General features: G+C 44.8%; 1 protein-coding gene across 2 annotated transcripts; it reads right to left on the reverse strand.

The window, feature by feature from the left end:
- Positions 1-2,040: 2,040 nt before the first annotated feature.
- CNR1 (cannabinoid receptor 1 (brain)) lies at positions 2,041-4,743 on the reverse strand. Of its 2 annotated transcripts, XM_010150351.1 has the most exons (2): positions 4,620-4,685; positions 3,017-4,544 (listed from the first exon to the last, which is right to left on the reverse strand). In XM_010150351.1, the coding sequence occupies exons 1-2, from the start codon at positions 4,683-4,685 to the stop codon at positions 3,264-3,266; spliced, it is 1,347 nt and encodes a 448-aa protein (XP_010148653.1). In that variant the 3' UTR covers positions 3,017-3,263. The 2 variants fall into 2 exon arrangements, with proteins under 2 accessions (XP_010148652.1, XP_010148653.1); XM_010150350.1 differs by having other exon boundaries at positions 2,041-4,743.
- Between the last annotated feature and the right edge of the window lie 12,407 nt (positions 4,744-17,150).

Genomic DNA, 17,150 nt, shown 5'->3' on the forward strand with positions numbered 1-17,150 from the left:
GTACAGATGACTTTTTTTAAAATTTTTCACTTATTTACATACATTCAGCCCAATAACAGCAGGTAAAATGCGCTGTCAATCTCACAATAGACACACTAAAATTTTCATTGAAAGGCCAGTGCAAGAAGATGTGGATGGTGATTGCACAGCGTCAAGGAGATCGTATCATACAAATATACAATTAGACTGTTGAGAATCTAACTCTGCACGCATGTGACACAGATGGTCTTCTCGGTAGATACGGGACACTTGGCGTTGGTACGTATACGTAACTGCAACTATCGTTGGTTGGCTGACGACGACGGCGTGGGTGGCCGTGGGACACAGTATCGTTTGGCTGTGCTATCGCTAAGTGAAGGTAGGCAACTGCAAATTAGGAATACCTAAAGCTGAAGTACAGCTTATCTTGGCACGGCAGCAGAGTTTTCTACTGAAAGAGTAGTTCTACTTCGTGCACAAGGCATAGGGAAATCGTTGCCACCTCTTTAAGAAATGGTTCTAAGTGAACCGACACAGTTCCCAGAGCTTTAGAAAAACTCATTATGCAAATGAAGATACTGATGATAGACGGTAACAGTTTCACAGGATGCTATATCTTATTATATCAGTAAGCACCAAGTTAAGTGCCAAGACAGCCCCATTGTCCCATGATTTATCATGTAAAATTTAGAACTCGGATGCACAACAGAAGTCCACGTCCACGAAGTTGGCATTTAATTCACAAGAAGACAGTTTCAAAAATGGCTCTTAAAATACCTTTACAATTCAAATGGGCTTGCCCTTCCCCCCATCCCTCCTCCAAGAGGGCTGCTTTAGGATGGACTACACCTAGAGAGGAGGAAGATCTTTCAGGAGGAGGGCTTGCATGTCCTCCAGGAATCCTCTGCCACTTCCACTGCTTTGGGCCGACTGCTGTGGCCCCCTCGTGTGTGGTGCCCTGTCCTACCGTCCAGGTAAGCTGTGGGGAGGGGGTGGAGGAGGAAAGCCACTCCCCTGTGTCTTCCAGCAGCTGCTCAGCACCTCGCCGGATGAGACCTTTACAACGTACCGTCCCTCGCCAAGCCTGGCCTTGGGCCACTCAGGCCCCTGCAGAGCCACCGCCTGACACCAGCTGAGCCCATGGCACTGCCGGCTGCTCCAGCCCGCGCCGAGGTATCGGAAAGGCCATGGGACACCACCATGGCGGCCAGAGACCCAGGGCTGCCGCTGCCCCCCCCTCTCCCCACGTAACCCCAAGGACAGGTGGCAGGGCAGCATGGATTTGGCTCCACTCGCCCGGTGCTAGGGATGGAGTCACCTCTCCTGCGGCAGCAGCTAACGGGCTAAGCCGCCTTCGCAGCTATTGTGGCAGACATCAGCCAGAAGAAGGGTAAGGAAACGGTCCAAAAAAGCAAGGCAGCAGAGAAGAGGACCCCGTACCTTCCGATTCAGAATGGAATTACGGAATATCCGTGCCTCAAAGACTACCTGGGGAATATCCGTGCCTCAAAGACTACCTGGTGACCTGCTCCTTGTGAAAGTCCCAGGTGGCAGAAACAATCCCACCAAGGAACAGAGGTGCCGTTTTCCTTCGCTAAGTTCTGCCTCAAAGCCGACAGTGTCAAACATCTTCATTCGTGTCCTGATTTCACAGTGAGACTCACCTCATTTTAAGCTCTCAGATTTGAATACTGACGGCCTTAAAACCAATTACCCTTTATTTCTGGCTTTCTCAGTTTTCAGGAACACCACTGACAACCACGGCAGCCGTCCGTGCGGGCTCACGTCAAGCTCTGCCTCTTGCTCCCCCTTACCCCCATGTACAACCGAAAGGTTGCTTTCTCTAGACATGGCTACACCTCTCAGAGTGGATCGGGATGTTCTTAATACGGTACGTTCATCAGTAATCCGTTGGAAGAACTCAATTTTAGAAACAGAATTCGTGTGCAAAGCGTGCAACAAGAAATACAGTTTACATTTGGTCATAGTGTCCTATCTTAGTTATGCTACCGTGACTCACACCGATTAGTATACTTACACACACGCGCGCGCGCACACACATACACACACATAGATATTTATTTATATACACGCTCACACAATAAGAAAATGTCTAAGTCTGACAATATTTCCTCCTCTTTTAGGTGAAGACAGGAGTTTGGCATCTCAGGCTCTGAATCTGCTCAAACCTGGGATACAGGAATGCGACACACTTCAAGTATACATCGACTGCACAGTGATAACATCGCACACTGAGTCTGACACATGCTGTCTTCAGTGGTCCAGCACCAGCACGTGGCTTAAAACCAGCTGCCCGTTAAAGGAGCCAATATCCAGGACCTTTGCCTTTCAGTGTTCGTATTCACACAACGCCCCAGAGCAGGGCGATAGTCTGTACAACCATGAATGTCCTTCTGTATAAACGCAGTGGTATTTAAAAGTCTGAACCAGTGCATTCCTCTCTTACATTCCTCCTCTATTCCTTTGTTGCTGTTACTCTCGTATGCATGTGAAAGTAAAAGGTAGTGGGGAAATAATTTTAGGAGAAGAACACAAAGCCTCTCCCCTAAGTCCACAGAAGACCACTAAAAGTGTAAAATTTCCAAAATAGCTCATAGGAATTCTTCAAATACAGTAAGTGTTTTCAATGGGGTTTACATATCACGTTTCACATTATTTCCACAGAAGTCTACCTTATCACTTTGTTAAATCAGACAAATATCCATAACACATAATAAAACAGCATACAATTCACAGGACACGACACGTTTTACAGAACCTCTAAAACTCAGCACTGCCGCTTTATGGAAAAAATCAAAAACTCCTGTTACTTACAGACATGAAATACATTTCACATTGAAATGAACAGCATGATTACAAGGCTCTTATTCTTATTTGATGGTATTGGTTTAGGATGCGTTAGCTTTCAATTAGGTTTCACAATTTTTCTTCGCTCCCCCCAAAAGGAATTGTTGCTAACCTGGTATTTTCTCTGTGCTCTTTCAGGAAACTTGCTATTATTCAGTAAACACTTTTTGAGAACTAAAAAAAAACGTTTGAAAACTGAGCTTGAACCCCTAATTGTAAAACCCGAAGAACTGGCTGATGGTAGTGCTCTTAACACAATCATCGCTCAGCTGACAATGACAGACCAAAGAAGTACTACAGGAGGGTACAAACACGTTAAGCCATGGGTTTGGTTTTCTCTGTTGTTGATTTTTTTAAATTTTTTTTTTTTTTCCCAAACTAACTCCTTTTTCTCACAACGCTGAGAAGTCTCTGACTTACAACGCTTCAGCAGTCGTGTCTGTGGAGACAGACATGGTAACTTTGGCAATCTTAACTGTGCTCTTAATGCAGCTCTCGGCAGCCCTGTGCACGTTCCCCGCGTTGTTGGCGTGTTTGTGCTGGCAGTCAGACTCCATGCTGTTATCGAGGGGCTGCGCGGTTCCCTCGCAGGTGGGGAACATGCTGCGGAAGGCGTGTCGCAAGTCCTTGCTCCTCAGAGCGTAGATGATGGGATTCACCGTCGAATTCAGCAAACAGAGCATGCTACAGAAGGCAAAGACAGTCTTGATGAGCTTGTTCATTTTCCCAAAGACATCGTACACCATGATGGCGAGGAGAGGGCCCCAGCATATGATTAAAACGACTAGGATAAGGACCAAGGTTTTGGCTAACCTGATGTCCATACGAGTTTGATCGGGCCTAGTGATCTGTACCTTACCATCCTCCGTCGACTGAATGATTATGCTTTTCTGCGTGCCCCGCTGAATCATGCGAACAGCGTGGCTGTGAGCCTTCCACAGTATGTACATGTAGGCATAGACAATGAACAGCAAGAGGACGCTGGTGACCCCGATCCAGAACATCAGGTACGTCTCGTCGATGAGAGGGAATATGTCCGAACAGACAGAGTTGAGCTTTTTGCAGTTCCAGCCGAGCAGAGGAAGAACGGCTATTACGATAGCGATGGTCCACATCACACAAAACGCTACGACAGCCTTTGGTCGGGTAACAATCCTTTTGTAAGCTAGTGGCCTGTGTATAGATATGTACCGGTCTATTGCCGTGAGGAAAAGGCTACCTACGGAGGCGGTGAAGGAGGCTGTAACTCCACCCAGTTTGAACAAGAAGACGTTGGGGCTGTCCTTCCGGTGGAAAACATGGAAATCCACAAAACTGTAGACAAAAATCACGCTGCCCAGGAGGTCGGCCACAGCCAGGCTGCCGATGAAATGGTAGGAGGGTCTACACCGGAGGCTTCGGGAGTGGAGGATGACGCACAGGACAAGGAGGTTCTCCAGGACCGTGAAGGTGCCCAGGGTGAGCGACAGCACGGCAATGGCCAGCTGCTGGCTGGGATTCAGGATCATAAAGCACTCCATATCCATGAAGTTCTCCCCACACTGTATGTTCTCCTCATTATCCTTAAACGTGGACAGGGACTTGTTGTAAAACTCTGTGATGTTGACCTGATCTGAGGGAATAATGCTCAACAGGGGATCATCTCCCGCAGTCATTTTTTCTTGGAAGGGATCACCCCTGAAGGAAGAGAGAGGGAACTTCTGGGGGTAGTATCCCAGCTTGGATGCCATGTCGCCCTTCATGTCTTCGTACTGGATATCGTTGGAGCCCACGTAAAGGAGATCGGTTGTGATTGTTCGGAAGGTTGTATCTGCGAGGCCATCTAGGATTGACTTCATAACCCCAGTTTTGTTGGTTTCAGAGAGACTCGGGGGAGGGAAAAATGCATCGGAGGAAATCCTAGAAGGGGAAAAGATCAGACTTCATTAAGATAAACAGGGAGACAAACTCCACGAAAAGCTTAGTTGAACTGTGTGAAACAAAATTGACCTTTCTCTTGTATTCAGTGCAGGTCTGGCCTTTGCCACCTGCAGGAATCAGGGTGAGTCGAGCACTTAGAAAGAAACCACCTGGATTTCACTAAGACAGAATTACACTAAGAAGTGACATGAAAACCAGAGGCGCAGAGAATTGAGTATACTATAGGACATTAATTTTCATTTCTCATCAAAACCTTCCAAGCTGCTCCACCAGAAAGATATTTTTCTCTAGATCTAAACTTGGCTTCTGTACCTTGCAGACCAATATTCCTTGGGCTTGTTTCATTTAGATAACACCGAGCGCCACTGCAGGTGCAGCATTAAACTGAATCATCACCTTCACTGCTTTTCTTTCAAAAGGCACCGAGGGTTTTGCAAACCCGACACCAGAGAGGGGACAGGGAAAGAGGCATGTGCTATAAGTTTCACAGTTCACCTGTATGCCTGCATATTCACATTACCCTGTTATAGCAACCTGAGCTCTACTAACACCCTGAATTTCTTATTGCAATTTTATTATCAAGGTGTTTCACCTACAGAGATCTGGATATAGCTCGTCGTGGTTTAATCCCAGCCAGCAGTGAAGTACCACACAGCCGCTCTGTCAGTATGTCATCATTCTATTCCTTTCTTCTGCTAAGCAAACCAAGGCAACTGGGATGTCTGGACGCTATGGGGGAGGTGGGCTGTGCTATGGGACGGTGGGTTGTTACCCAGCCCTGTCCACAGCCTGAGGAAAGGAGACCTGCACTGCTAAGGTATCAGTGATCCATTCTGCATAGATCGAAAGCCTCAATCAGGGCAGCTCACGCTTGCCTAGAAAAACATGGCACCAAGTTTTCGTCAGAGGGCGGCTCTGGCTAAAACTCCAGGCTAAAGGGACCAGGAGCCACTGCTCCTCTGAGAAGCATGAAAATGTAACTTGTCCCACTGGGGACAACCTCAAAACCATTCTGTCCCCTCAGAAACGGGGAGCCCAGCAGAAGTTCCCCAGGTCTCTCAGTCTCATCACGCCCAGCCTTTGCTTGTGGATGGTGATTAATTGCAGAATGTAACTCCTGGTCAGGGTACCTTTGGGAGAGCACCTTCATCAGCATCTTACATGCATCAACGTGTAAGACAGGTCTTACAGCTCTTCTTATGCCGTGCTCCTCTATATAACATGCCTTCAGCAGGCACTGAACATCTGCTTTAGGGTGCCCTTCCACTGCCACAGTGGCTGAGACTGGTCTGAAGAGCAGAATCATTGGTTCGCTGTGCTACAGCTATTCTGCATCTGCTATGGGACATCTCGATGATTACATCAGCAACCAGAACAAACCCAAGCTTTTTCATGCTTTTAAAATAGAGGAAATTGTTGGTGACACCCATGAAATCCCATATGCTATGTAGGGGCTTGTGCTGACTTAACCTGTTCATTTCACACAACTGACAATAAACGGCCAGCAAGGCCATGAGAGATGACTTGCCAAAACACCGAGTACCGATCACCTCAGCTCCTAAAGAGGAGGTAGGTATCACAGCTCAGCTTTCCCATGAAAATGAAAAGAAAGAAGAAAAGGATTCCTCTCTACAACAATACCAACACTTGAAACCAGAAGAAATCATGAGCACTTCCAAAAGCAGCAGAGATGATTTGGCTGATATCTATACTGCACTTACACATGGCATCTGAACACTCAAGACTTTCTCCATAGTTCAAAGTTTTCCATTTGATTCAGAGGGCCTGGACATTGAATGTTAAAGGAAATATATGAACCTAGGTGTCCAGAAGGCACTCCAGTGCGGCAAACAAGGAGTATAAACAACCCTTATCGGGATAGACTAACACACAACACGGACACTTGCTGTGTCATCTTTTGCAGAGATGGCTGCTCAGCAGATAACAACACAATTATTGGACAAACAATCCTAAAATATATTAATTAATTTAGTTTTGAGAGTCTGAGCAGTGAGGGATGGAAATGTCACTGCAGCACACATCAAAAACGAACAGCAATAACCTAACATGTAAGGTAGTTGTCTTCCAGAAGGTGCTTTACAGGTGCTTTTTTTTCTACAACATTTGCAGATGTTACATGTTGCAAAGATGACCCTGCTGACAACCGACAAATCTATTTTGGATGAATTCTGGCAAGTTTAAACTCTGCATTATAACACCAGCTTAAAACCAGAAGTGAAGAATGTGTTATTCATTTGAAAACAACCCCCCAAAAAATTATAAATAAATCAAGTAGTTCTATAAACATGTAAAGATGGCTGTGCTATTCTCTGCTATTCCAGCTTATTGCTGACAGAAGAAAGACAACCATGTTAATGATTAAAGCCACAGCCCCATGTCGAGAAGATTATGTTTGAGTAAAGCTTCAAAAACTGTATGCAACTGAGCACTTCTGCTAGACAGACAAACAAATGGTTATGAGGTAGCTAGTCCCTGCTGGAGTCATGTTAAGTATAGACTTCCCCAGAATAAGGTGCAAGCTGCTGTGCAACCCCTACCTTTGTTTGAAATACAAATGAAAGAACACGAATTCCTGTGTGCTCTTTTGAAGGTGGCAGTGAGTTATGTGACAATATCACTACCCATGCATATGCTATGCTAACAACATGGTTAATGGGATCAGGAGAGGCAAGTCTTACTCTGAATTTCAATGATTTTTTTTTTCTCTTTGTATTTTTACATTGAGATTATTACAGTAATTTCCACCTTATTGTCTCTGCAAAGAGAGTTTTCTTTGAGAGTACTTGGGAGTTCATTAGTGGTGTAGTTTAGGCTTTGGGGGAAGCAGCCGACATTAATTTTGTTTTTGTTTGCTGCTGGGAATATCATAATTGGAAATTTCTAGCAGTATGTGTGCATGCACCTATTCAAGTAGCAGTTGATTTTTATTAAAGTTGCAGTAAAACAGCCATTTGCCTCATCTGGAATTGCATTTTACTGGGATTTCGTTTATTTTAATTTAGATACTTGCTTGCCCCGGTGTAAGCTGCAGTACTGAAAGGCGCCAAAGCGATCGGCGAGGTTTGCCATGGCTGCCTAGCGAAAACATGACTGGACCTTTGGCACTGAAGTTATCAGAAGAGTCCATGACACAGCCTGACATGTTCCATGATTTGGCATCGGCTGAAAAGCTGATGGTAGAAGCGAGGAGACAGTGCCCACGAGAGCAGGACACCCCACTCCATGTGGCCACGCTGCTCTTTGCAGCTGGCTTCAACGCAACCCAAACCCGTATTGCCCAAGACCCATTAACATCTCCACAGGAAATACTCCGGGAGCCTTCTCACAGCCTCCTTAGTGGACTAGGGTTCCCTGCACAGATCCCTCCTCTCCGGACAGGGCTGGGGTGAGTGCTGCAGCAAGGTCTCCTCGTGGGCAGGGGGGCAGTGAGGGACGGCAGAGGGAAAGCCTCCTTAACCTGCCAAAAGCCGCTCTGCCAACAGAGCCTTTGAGTCTCCAAAGCTCTCAGCTTCATCCCTACCTAAAATGAGCTCTACTACCTCACTCATTTTAAAATGCCTTTAAAAAGAACCCAAACACTGATTAAAGATGAGGAAGGGCCTGTGCTGATGCTGGCACTCATATTTTTTGGTGTATTTCCATGACTTGCAAGCGGCAAGTCACAGTAAGTAACGAATTATGATTATGGATAAGGATTAAACAACAGATAAAACATTTTAAGCGACTTTTATCTTGAAGACCAAACCCAGAAAACCCATAGCTGAACCCCATTTGAGACTCTTCTCCCCTCAGCCGGTGGCTGTTGATGGGCACTGCCAGACGCTGCGGAGTGACAGCCACTAGATGGAGTGGCTTTTACAAACACGCCGCTTAACTGTCTGAGACCTGGATTTAACTTCTTCTAGCCCTCTATTTCCAGTTCGCTTTACCGGGGTTCAAACATACAAGGCGTTAAACATCTGCTGCGGGCTGAAGACCCAACTTTGTAAGGCTTTGCCTTCAAAGCAAGAGAATCCGTGAAGAGTTGAGGGGGCAAGTCTTCCTACTGCCCTCCACTTTGTGTTTACGTATAGCCTTAAAAGAAGCTTGGATGCTATCAGAACATCAAGTCCTCTTAGGTGAAATATAAAATAATTAATACATAAAAGGCTGGTAACTCATCTTGGACAACAGGGAGAATTATACCTCCCTGAGTTGGTCCACAGGACCAGTTCGCTCGGGGAACAAGAACGTGACTTAATTGAAGTCCTATTACCTGTCTTCTGCAGTTCTGGGGGACAGGGAGGGCTGGAAAATTTTTTATAATTGTCTAAAAAAAGGGAAGAATGTATTATCATTTTCAGACCAGGATGATTGATAGAGAAATTTTAATAGCCTGGATAGAAACAGTGAATATTTGCATTCTTCCTCAGAAAGTAATTATGAGCAATACAATGATGCTACTGATAACTGCAAAAATGTTGACGTGGCAAGAAAAGGAATTAAAAACAAGAAAAGGAAATCCACAATTAAACCTTTCTAGCTTCTATTTCAGAAAATATTTTTATCTCCATGTCTACACATTCCTCCTATGATACCCACAGCTAATTAAGAACAGGCTAAAGGACAAGTGGGTATAGTTGAAACACAGTTTTTGAATGCACAAAAATACGTAAAAGCATTCTCCTTGCTTACACATTACAAAGTTTCCAAGTCCTTCAGAGAAGGGCTTTATCTTCTGATAAGTTTGCATAGTGCCCAGTACACTGGGACTCCTATCAAAGTGTGTCCACAAACAACTGCCACAGGAGAATCAGCAGTAATTTATACTCGTGTGTAGTCAGCTGAAGAAGGGTGAGAGAAATGAGAGCTACCATAGTAACTGTTGGCCTCCAGGAATTAGAACTGTCCTATAAAATGAAAATTTATATGGCTAATAATTACCTTATCCCATATGGCGATGAACAATGCTGCTTCGAGGACAGAACAAGGTTTCTGAGCCTTGGAGAAAGAAATGCACAGTCTGAGAAATAGCACTCTAAGACTCAGTAACACCAAGCAAGGAAAAAAAAAACCATGTTGATGAGAATGTGAGAGCGATGTTACCCTTATTCTATTTACTACTCCATCTCCGACACTTTGCTACTCCTAGGCTATACATGCCAAAAGCGCTGTCACTCCTAATTCAGGAAAACTTGTATTCACAAAAAATGGGAAGGAGCACTCAAGCTAGGAGAGGAGCAAATGAGGGATGCAATCTTCTAGTTACAGCAAGGCACTATCAGCCATGGGGTAAACGCATACTGAACCCAATTTTGTTCTTACGTGACATGATGATATCTATTGCAAGTTGAACCTTAATTAGCAAGAAAACACTGCTACATGGTTATGTTAATTAACGTACCGGTTCGCACGCTAGCGGGATAGGGGCTGGATTGTTCTAATCTGGGGAAAACCTGTCCCTACGTGACACCCTGCCAGCATCCAGCAGCCAATCAACCTGAACAACAAAAACAAAACAAGGGGGAAAGCAGAGCATTAATCAGTGACCTACAATGTTTTTACGAGGAGTTAACATTATTTCCTCCCTCCAAAGTTCTGTCGGTGTGATGTGTGGACCGGTTTTAGCACAGGCGACTTGCAGGCGCAGAGAAAAAGAGGCTGTGCCTTATCTCCTGAACGGGCAGGGCATACACATACATCTCGGATCAGAGAGTTTCAAAAGCAAGGTTGAAGTCCTGCTGTTTGGTGCAGGCAAAAAAAATCGAACTTTGCCTTCCTGCCAGCCAGGTGAGTGTGCTGGCAACCTCTCCATCCCGCTGCAAGCTGCTCCAGTTGTTCCACGCTGGGTCAAAAGGGAAACGTCAGGAAATAAAGGCACTAACTGATATTCCAGTAGGCAGAGTGCACGCCTGGCAGGTGAGATGCTTCCCTTGAAACCCTTCCTCTGAATGAAGCACACCGAGGATGTGCCTCCCACCCAGCCACCGGGAGAAGAAGGGGACAGCTGCCCCATCCGCCTGTGAAAAACCTCCAAAGGTCCTGAATTCACTCGAAACCCCTCAGCTTGTGAAATACAAACCCCTACATACACATTTCCTACCAAATTGGGAAGAAGACAAAGTAGTGAAGTCACAAACCAGCAAGGGGACCGTCAGGGTCACGTTAGTGGGAAACCACAGATAACCCGGTCTGCCCAGCTTTCGGAGAAAGGAGGGAAGGCAGAGGTGGCTATCCTAAAACAAGGTAGGATTTTAAGACCTTTTGCAGTTTACTTTATATATCTTAATTTCACCTAAAGACAGAGTTTTGGGAGAGGATGATGAGGCTTGCTGAAGTATGAAAGGCTCAGATGAAAAGGAAAACAGTGAAACAAGAGTGACCTGGTATTTGCTTAAAATCAGCTCCAGTTTAGGGACCCATTTCCCAAAAAAGCTGAATGAACAGGTCATATGAAAAGTTTGATAAAGCGCTATGGTACTTACATTTTACAGAAAATGGAAGAGAACTCATTAATCTATCCAATTTTGAACTCTCAAAGTTTCTTTTTTCACAAAGGGGTTTATCTTGGATTTCAATATTCCAACAGAAATTGCTTCATTTCCAGCCTCTTTCCTAGCCATTCTCTAATGCCAAAAGTTGCAGGTACTTATTACCGCTGAGCAGAATTGACATAAATGTTAAATGGAGACAGAGAAGCTCAGCCAGGTGCAAAAGTGGTAGGGGCTAAACACTCAGTCTCCTGGAAGTACCTAGAAGAGACAGCAGCTTAGCACACAATGTGTACTTGAAGGGAGAGATGTCATTTGAAAGAGCAGAGCAGGACATAAAAGACCTCCACTGGATGCTAAATACTAAAGGTCCCCAGAAGAATGTGATGTCTAGATGATGAAACTGGGGGTAAAACACATTTATTTGGGCGTGTAGGGGGAAGAGATAATCACTTCAAGAGAACAGCTTCCATGTAATGGCCAGAGCACAACAATAAAGGTCAAGAATTTGTTGCAGCAGAAAATATTAGCGAACTTTATTAAAAGAGTAAGGATTAGAGACAGAAAGGCTGCAAAAACATCGGGCTCCAGGGAGAACTCTCATAACTGAACAGAGTGGATGTCTGCCGCCTCCTCTCCTCCTCGCACCAAACTGTGGCCGTAACAAGTTTTAATCAGAGACTTTGTGAGATGGCAAGGAGATGCTGAGATGGCAAGGAGATGCTGAGATGGCAAGGAGACGCTGAGATGGCAAGGAGATGCTGAGATGGCAAGGAGATGCTGAGAGCAAAGGTAATGCGGGCTAAGTGACTGGTGTGAAGGGGATTGGGAGGAGAGAGAATTACTGTCCCCACACTGGGAACAGGACACCTCCAGGTGAGATGGGAGCAACCTGGGGAAAGGTAAGAGAGGAAGACCCAAGTGGAAGGAGCCCCTGGGAGGCAGCGATGCAGAGTTTGGGGAAAGAGAAGAACTGCCTTTGTGGTTGACTTGGAGAAAGCAGATCAGGTGAAGGAGAAAACTCACGAGAGAAATCCCCCCTTCTCTTCTGAGCCACGTGAACTTCAGAGACATCTCCCTAATCTGAAGGATACAGCTAGCGGGATTTTCAGATCTCACCATAGAGAACGAACAGACCCACTGCTCTGTAGACAATGACTTGCTCTTTTCAAAGTCCACTTCTGATCTGTATTCAAACGGTGAAGGAAGACGCAACGGGCTCCAAGAAGCCATCCTCAGTAAGGTCACAGGAAAGGACAGCGCGGTACGCACTGACACTTGGGACCAAGCTGGGGACACTCAGGAGAGATCAGTTGAGCAAATCTGGCCAGGGATATGAATAAAAATCAAATGGCTTACGGAAAACGGAGTACAGGATACAGACCCCAGAGGGGGAAAGGAAGAGACAGTGCTCAAACGGAGGCACTGAGTGACCCATACCGCGGATAAACACATCAAAGGGGAAAAGAGGGGCTGACAGGCAGTGACAGAAAGTCAGTGCACAGAAGGTCGGCGACATACGGCACCGCAACATCCCTTCCACCTCAGTCCTCAGGAGTCTACTTCGCCCGAAAATTGTTATTAGGCCACCAAGTATTGGCAGTGCTCAGAAGCTGGGACAGAAAGGCTTTTGGTTATGTCCCACGCCATCAGCATTAGCGAAGGATGAAAATATGCACTCCAATTAAAAAATGTAAAACATTCTTCCATTTCTGGAGCTGTCTGGCCTTTCATAAAATTTAAATAAGCCCAGATAACTCTCTTCATAGCTACATTCAGAATATAATGATATTCAAATATACTGCCTTCACACACACAAACAACTTGTGAAATTATTTGCCAGCATATTAAGCCACTACACCAGATTGCTTGGCAATGGTGCATGTCTTCGAAATATGCAGATGCTTTTCTTTTTTAAAAAAGGGAGAGAGGGAGAGGAGAGGAGAAGTGAGAAAGAATTACAGTAGAATCTGATATCCAAGTAGCCAGAACAACAAATTGCGGAGAGACTCCAACCCCATATTACATCAGATTTGGAGAAATAGTTAAAAGATACTAAGGGATGAGTTACAACTTTTTATTTGTGTGTGTGTGTGTACATATTTCTATGCATAAACTTACAGACAGACATACACAAACACATACACTCGCCTAGAGGAACAACTAAAGTCTCACAAATGCTGCAGTAGTGTTTGCCATGCCCAAACTCCAATTCCCAGTGCCAGAGGACAAGCAGGCAATCTAGAAGTGTAGGTGCAAAACAATACAAGCGAGATGACTGCTGAATATCTTTTTTAACTCACTTATACACAGACTTCATGGGGAAAAGCAAGAAGCTAAAACGAGTACATCTATCACTGAGATCCTGTAAAAATTATTTTGCATGTATATATAGATATAGGTACCTATATACACGCTCCAGAGCTATGCCACCTGATTTCCCAGGCACTTGCATAGCCTCGACTCCAGTACTGCCCTGTCTAAAATACAGGTAGACCTGACTAAAACCAGCAAAAAGGGAAGGTGTGAACCCCCTAAGCCCCTAAGCACAAACTTTGAAAGGTTTCCTAAAATGCAGAAATACGAAAATGACGCCAGCAAGGGCTAAAAGGGAACTGACACTATTCCCTATGGAACTGCTCCTGCTCAGTACTCTGTAGTGAGTAAACACACCTCTCTTCAGAAGAACGTAAAAGTGCTGTAAAACAGGTTAACACAGGATGAGGTACAATTTGATGCCATCTAGCCTTCATCTACACAAACAAGACAATATCTGAAACGTCTAAAACATCCAGTTTCACCAACAGTCCAGCCAAAGTATAATGAGTGACATTATATTAAGACACACAGTAGTGAAATATCTATTATATCTGTGATTTGGTTATTGGTAGCTTGATGAAAAAAAGGCAGCTCCTACCAAGGAGAGGCAGAACCGAGCTTGGTGTGTGCATCACCATAATGCCCCTGTATGAGACAACAAACGGCAGAAGAAAATGTGCTCCAACCTTATGTTGCAAACCCAATCATTTTTCATGGGCAACAATAGCACCTTTGGGAAAAAGGAAGGGGGGGGGGTGTGAAAAAAGTAGTTCTTTCTAACGAGAAATTGATTTATAAGTCGTTACAACCATTTCAAAAGGACAGGTCGTGGCTGGTTTCAGCGATCATTAACAAAGCCATGCACTTTCAAAGATGAGCCCGAGTTCTGCAGGGGGGAAAATTCTTATCCCACTGACAGCAGTCGGATGTGTACTTTTTGCAGCAGTACAGTGTCAGTCTAGAAATGGAGATGTAAAGAGCAGTACTGAGAAGACAGGTTGTCACATTTTTAACTTTGCATTAATAACAAATGCTGTTGCTGTCTATTCTGGCACATTTGCAAGCTTGCTTTTAAGTACGAGGGGCTGGCATGCATTTCCACTATAGATAGGAAAACAAGAGCAGCCTTGTTATGATTAAAAGGGTCTATTTCCCTCTGCCTTCTGTCTTCTGTGTCCATCTGCACAGCTGCTTTGAACTTGGCCAAATCCCAGTGTTAGGGTCGCCCGCAGTACATATTTTAAATCAGCAGCAGACTGTGCGAATTTACTGCTACGGGAGAGAAAAATCTCCAAATTGTCACTTAAATGGTTGATGAGTGGTTTTGTAGGGCATTCATCATTCCACATAGCCTAAACTATTTGGAAAATCGCAGCGAGGCGTATCTAGAATCATTTACAGTTTCAGGGGGAGGCTTAGATAAAGGCGATATAGGCATCTGCAAAGAAATGAAGAGCAATCACCATCGAGCAAAATGAATTCTGTGGAGGCTTAGGTAGCCGACTGCATGACTAGAGAGAGGTCACAAAGTTTGCACCGGAGAAGTTACAGTAATTTCTCTTAAAATGTGCAAAAGTAGAGAAACTAGGTGAGCGGAAGGCAGTGCATGAGACCTGCACAATTAGGAATGGCAATGTGTTTGTCAAAATCTTGGGCAATACTAAATCAATATGTGGGTTTGCATCCTCCCTCGCCTCTTCATCTCCTCTCCTACCTCTACTCAACAGAAACGAAAGCCATCCCGGCTCTCCCTCTCTAGCGCGTAACACTTTCAGCACCAAAAATCCCCAGCGGGGTCATAGTCTGCAAGGATTTTGGGACGGCCCCATTAAAGGCTGAAAGTCAGAAATGACTTTAAAAAAAAGTAAGTTATTTAATTTCTAAACTTCTGTTGCCCAATCAGAAACCTGTGAGCAGAGAAAGGGGAAGAAAGGCTTGCATTGGCTAAGCCCTGCCATTCCTTCAGCAGAGCGTGAAAGCCCTTAATGGGCTCCTTTATGCAACTGAGCTAACATAATTCACCAAAGAACAACAGCCAGGATCAAAGGCGCCCACCGGCTCATCCTCACAATATTATAACCTGCGTCCACCCTCACCTTGAGTTTTGTAGGTATTCTGATTCGATAACGGTGGGTTTAGGTGTTATCGAATGGTCGATTGAGGTAAATTCACAGCAAACAGATGATTTCTTTGCCTAGCCAACTTTCCCCCCCCCCCCCCTTCCCCCCCCCCCCCGGCAGTAGATGCCTGCTGGCTCAGTCAAACAATTATTGCTTTTATCAATTGTGCTTTAAAATGTTTTTATTCAAATGGTTCTGCCTCTCCTTCCAACAACCAATGGATAATAAAGCAAAGCTGTTCCTCGTTGCTACAAAACTAATTTTAACCCCAAGCAAATCAGGAATTACACATTCATCTTCTAAACTGTTTAAAGATGTTACGTTCATTTCTTTTATGGCTGATTTAATAAACTCTGCCTGCATAATAAATATTCCTACTATAGTCACAGGGTTTTTTCCTTTCTTGAGAAGGGAATTCCCGTGCTGGCAGTTGATACGAGGTGTAATCCGCAAAGAATTAAGCACACCCAAGTAATTTCTGCAATGTTGCACATTTTGTTCATATTAAATATCGCCCTGATCCTTTGCACGATCTTGGTACATGTGAACAGCAATGCCACCCCCAGCAGAGAATGCTATATTCCTTTAAGAAAAGGTGAACAATAACAAAGAGTGAACAAGACGATACATCTAACAGGAAAAAAAAGAAGGAAACATTACTACACCTTTAACAGGTTAAAAAAGCCACACTATGAGATTTTTTTAAAAAACTTGTAGATACCCAAGGAGTATTTTGCTATCTGGCTCTCCCTTTATCTTCTGAAAGCAGAAAACATGCGCTGATATGATCATTTGCTGCCGTACAGAAAATAACACTGAAGATAATTTTAGAAAAAGAAGGAAAACTATGGACTTTGTCTTCTGACACCATTTTACTTAATCAAACTGAAATCACAGTAACGAGCTCTCTCCTACCAAAGCCTTGGTACATACCTCATCCAGGGGTGTTCTCAATGGAGATTTGCAGACGTCTTTGAGACAAAAAGATGCCCATTTAAAATAAGCCCATCTGGTTACTCAAAATTATTTCTCAACAGCTGATGATTTCGCATGACAAACACTGCGTGAAGTTTAAAAAGCTCACTCTTTTTCTGCCGGTCGTCATCCCCGTCCCCGTCCCCCACCCCCAGACCTCCGAATTTCAGACAACAAACGAACCAACCCCAAACCCTACTGGGATATTCTGAAGATGCTGGATGCCCAAGTGACATCTTTTAAGGGAACATCACTGCGCACCAAATCACGACCCGCCTTTCGTTTCGGCTACAGCCTCAGCGGCAGAGTTTGGGAAGGAAAAAGTGCCGGGGAGAAACGGGGCTGAATGCCACCGGCTGGAAATCCCGGTGGGTTAGGAGGCGAGGAGAAACCCCCGATGTCAGAGGAGGTCCTGGGGGAACCTGGGAGGCTGCCGGCCCCGCGCACGGGAGAAGAGACGCGCGTTAACCGTACCGAC

This window comes from Eurypyga helias, unplaced genomic scaffold (genome assembly GCF_000690775.1).
Source record: "Eurypyga helias isolate BGI_N326 unplaced genomic scaffold, ASM69077v1 scaffold38514, whole genome shotgun sequence".
Lineage (NCBI taxonomy): Eukaryota > Metazoa > Chordata > Aves > Eurypygiformes > Eurypygidae > Eurypyga > Eurypyga helias.